This window comes from Emiliania huxleyi (assembly GCF_000372725.1).
Source record: "Emiliania huxleyi CCMP1516 chromosome Unknown EMIHUscaffold_1272, whole genome shotgun sequence".
In the NCBI taxonomy this organism is placed as follows: domain Eukaryota; phylum Haptophyta; order Isochrysidales; family Noelaerhabdaceae; genus Emiliania; species Emiliania huxleyi.
Window position 1 is genome coordinate 4,015 of NW_005201315.1, and position 3,273 is coordinate 7,287.

General features: G+C 63.7%; 2 protein-coding genes across 2 annotated transcripts in view; one reads left to right on the forward strand and one right to left on the reverse strand.

Annotated features, from left to right (window-relative positions):
• The window catches only part of EMIHUDRAFT_252190 (hypothetical protein), a gene marked incomplete at both ends in the record, with an annotated part of 1,690 nt that extends 1,133 nt beyond the window's left edge, over nucleotides 1-557 (reverse strand). The window contains 2 exons of the mRNA XM_005789480.1: nucleotides 6-206; nucleotides 378-557. Coding sequence (XP_005789537.1) covers nucleotides 6-206; nucleotides 378-557 — 381 coding nt within the window. The remainder of the gene's footprint in view (nucleotides 1-5; nucleotides 207-377) is intronic.
• Nucleotides 558-2,150: 1,593 nt separating this feature from the next.
• EMIHUDRAFT_373194 (hypothetical protein) lies at nucleotides 2,151-3,011 on the forward strand. Its single transcript, XM_005789481.1, has one exon. It carries the CDS (start codon nucleotides 2,218-2,220, stop codon nucleotides 2,953-2,955), a length of 738 nt encoding a protein of 245 aa, XP_005789538.1. The 5' UTR covers nucleotides 2,151-2,217; the 3' UTR covers nucleotides 2,956-3,011.
• The last annotated feature ends 262 nt before the right edge of the window (nucleotides 3,012-3,273 follow it).

Consider the following 3,273-nt stretch of genomic DNA (forward strand, 5'->3'; position numbering starts at 1 on the left):
ATGACTCGCGCGACCTCGTCGTTCTCCCCGTCCTGCGACACGTACACTGGCCAGTTCGCGCCGCCCGGATGCCTCAACATCACCGAGCCGAGCGCGCGGTCGAGGTAGGAGGCGCGGTTGTACGCGATGACCAGGACGGCGATGCGAGACGGCGTCAGCGCGCCCGGCGTCCAGTCCACGTACGCCACCAGGTCGCGCCGCGCCAGCTTTGGAGGCCGCGCCGCCCCCGGGTCGGCCGCCGCCGCCGCGGAGCCCGCCGCCGCCGCCGCCGGCTCCGGCAGGAGGAGGTCGGCGCGCCCCTTTTGGCCGCGTGCGCTGCTGAGCTTCTGGAGCATCCGCGCCTGCTGGTCGAGCGACTTTTGCAGCTGGTCCATTACGCGCTGCAGCTCGCGGTCCTTCTCGTCGGCGAGCTGCTGCAGCCGCTGGTCGCACGCCGCGGAGAAGTAGAGCCGGGCGTTGAAACTGAGCATCAGCAGGATGAGCGCCGATGCGACCGCCAGCACGGCGGTGCTCGTCGTCAGCCGCGGCTCCCGGCTCGAGCCCGGAGAGCGGCGCATCGATGACGTCGATCGCTTGCAGGGGGCGTGTGTTTTCTCTTTTTTTTGAGAGCGCCTTCGTTGTTAATAGTACAAACCCAATGGTCCTCTGCGAGCGGTCCTTCGTTGCAGTCGCACACACGCACACGCCACGCCGCACCGCGCGCCCGCCCACCGCCCTGCCCAGGCGGGAAAGAGATGGGGAGATGGGACAGCAAAGGAGGAGCCTCAAACACGTATGGGAGGGTCCAGTAATGCGCCACGCTGCCCGGCGTTTCTCACTTTCCGGGACAGCCCCGCCCTTGTGAGGCAGGAAAGTGACGGCTACCCCGTACGCCCTGCGGCTTCTACCCCGACGCCGACCGCCCATTCTGAGCGCGGGCGAGGCCGCGTTCTCATTCTCGAGGAGCACACCGTCGACGCTCGCCGCAAACGTCTCGCCCAGGACGCGCCGCAGGGTCTCGAAGCAGGTCGAGACGGCGCAGACAAGGTCGCCGCCGCAGCCGGCGCCTCCCACGTCGCACACGGCGTTGGTGGTCAGGTCAGGCTGCAGCAGCACCTTGCCTCTCCACCCCGAGCTCTGCAGGGAGAGGAGCATAGCGAGGGTACGGTTGGCAGCAGCGTAGGAGTTGGGCGTCATGCCAACCACAAAGTAGGCCAGCGATGGACCGCGTCGGCGTCGTAGTTGGCTCCGAATACTTGCGTGTTGATCGGATCCTCGATGTACGCGAAGAGTGCATGGTAGCCACTCGCGACGGGAGTGTTCCCGTGCCTCCACACTGGGCTCTCAGCCTCCTCAATGTGTACTGTCGTTGTTTCTGCCCTCCCTAGGCTCTTTTTGTGCAAAAAAAAGGCTGTCTGGGCCCGGCCGGGCCCAGACTGAACGCACACTAGCTCTCAATCCCCCTCTCAATGCGCCCCACCCGCCCCACACTGCGCCAAAAGTGGTCCCGGACACGGCTGCTGCACGCGTGCGCGGGCTGCCGGGGGCCGCGTTCCGCGCGGTCGAGGTCGCTGAATGAAGTCTGAGGAGGTGGCCTTGCAGGACTTTGGACGTCCGCGACCGCCTTTTTTGTGCTTATCCTTGCAGGATGCATGAGCAGCTCGCGGCGCGTCCGGAGCGGCCCCGGCATCACTGCCATCTGGTCTCGCTCGCGCAGCAGAGGAGCAGAATAAGTGAGAGTGAGTCTCTCTCTCTCTCTCTCTCTCTCTCTCTCTCTCTCTCTCTCTCTCTCTCTCTCTCTCTCTCGCGCGCGCGCGCTGATCTCATTCCTTCAACCTCAGTCCTACACCGCGGATCGTTCGTCGCTTTCGTCGCGTGTTTTGTCGCACCACTAACAAAGGCATTAGCGCCACGCGATGCCACCAGCCGCGTGACTAAAAGAAAAGAAGTCGTGGCCACAATGCGGGCGCCTCCTTTTCAATGAACATTGCGACCGATATCCTTGCCGGACGATAAATAAAAATAAGGATCACCGCCATAAAGGGCAGGACTCGATTGCGCCTTGCCAGGACCTTCACTCGCCACAACTCTCGTGAGCTGCCAGCCCTCTGTCCCACGCACGGAATGCAAACGATGCCACCGCACTCATGCCTTGTCGCACCGCTCTCATCCTCGCTCGCCGTCTCCGACGACGGCTGCTCCCGCCTCTCACCACCCTTGCTGCGTTGATAGGTCACCATGATCTCGAAGCTTCTGGCGGTCGCCACCGTTACTCTCACCAATGCTTTGCCAGTCGCAGACGTGGGTTTGCCTGCATGCCCGGTCCTCGCAGCCAACACGTGCACGCGTGACGGGTGCCCAAACAAAGCGTTGGGCGCGAAAGGAGAGTGCTGTTCCAACGGGAAATTTTGCACGGGCGACAACGAGGCCGGGTGTTCCAGTGTTCCAGGAGGCTACCTGTGCGCGGTCGCGCCTAAGTACACCCCTCCGCGGGTGAGCCTCGGCGTCGAGTTCATCAACAACTGCCCGTACGACGTGTTCCTCGATGGGTGGGGCTCGCCCAATCCAAGTAGTGCCCTCCCAACTCTGGCATCGTGCTATGTCCCTAAGGCTTCGAGCTGCGTGATCGGAAAGTCGTGCACGACGGACGAGCCTATCTCACAGGGGCACCGCTGCGACGTGGCCGCCGCGACGCGGACTCCCGATCTCACATCTCAAGGGACGCGGGTGACATGGTGGCCTCGGGGACAGCAAGGCATGAGCCAGATGATCGAGATGAACCCGCCTCGGCCGCTGACATTTTTCAAAGGCGAAGGCGACAAGCTCGGGCACGTTAGCTTCTCGAACTACGACGGTTTTAGCATGTCGGCGATGTACGTGGCTCTGGACGAGAGTGACAACGTTGCGTGCGCCGACGGTGGTGCCAAGTTTGCCATTGGCGACCCACTTCCCGACGCGAGCAGCAAGTCCGGCTAGAGAGAGAGAGAGAGAGAGAGAGAGAGAGAGAGAGAGAGAGAGAGAGAGAGAGAGAGAGCCGAGAGAGAGAGAGAGCAGAGAGAGAGAGAGCAGAGAGAGAGAGATTGAAAATGGCGACAACAGTGCCGAGCAGCAGCAGCAGCACGCCCACGGCCCGAGCCAGAGCGAGGAGACGGAACGGCCGAGCCGACAACGGAGGCAGCGAGCAAAAAGGCAGCGCGGCGCGGCTCGCGCGCCGCGTGCGCCAAGCAGCCGAGGCTGCCGAGGCTGCCGAGGAGGCCGAGGAGGCCGAGGAGGCCGAGGAGGCCGAGAGGCCGA

Bases quoted from the DNA above. Each gene is read 5' to 3' on its own strand.
- EMIHUDRAFT_373194 (XM_005789481.1), top strand. From the start codon at position 2,218: ATGATCTCGAAGCTTCTGGCGGTCGCCACCGTTACTCTCACCAATGCT.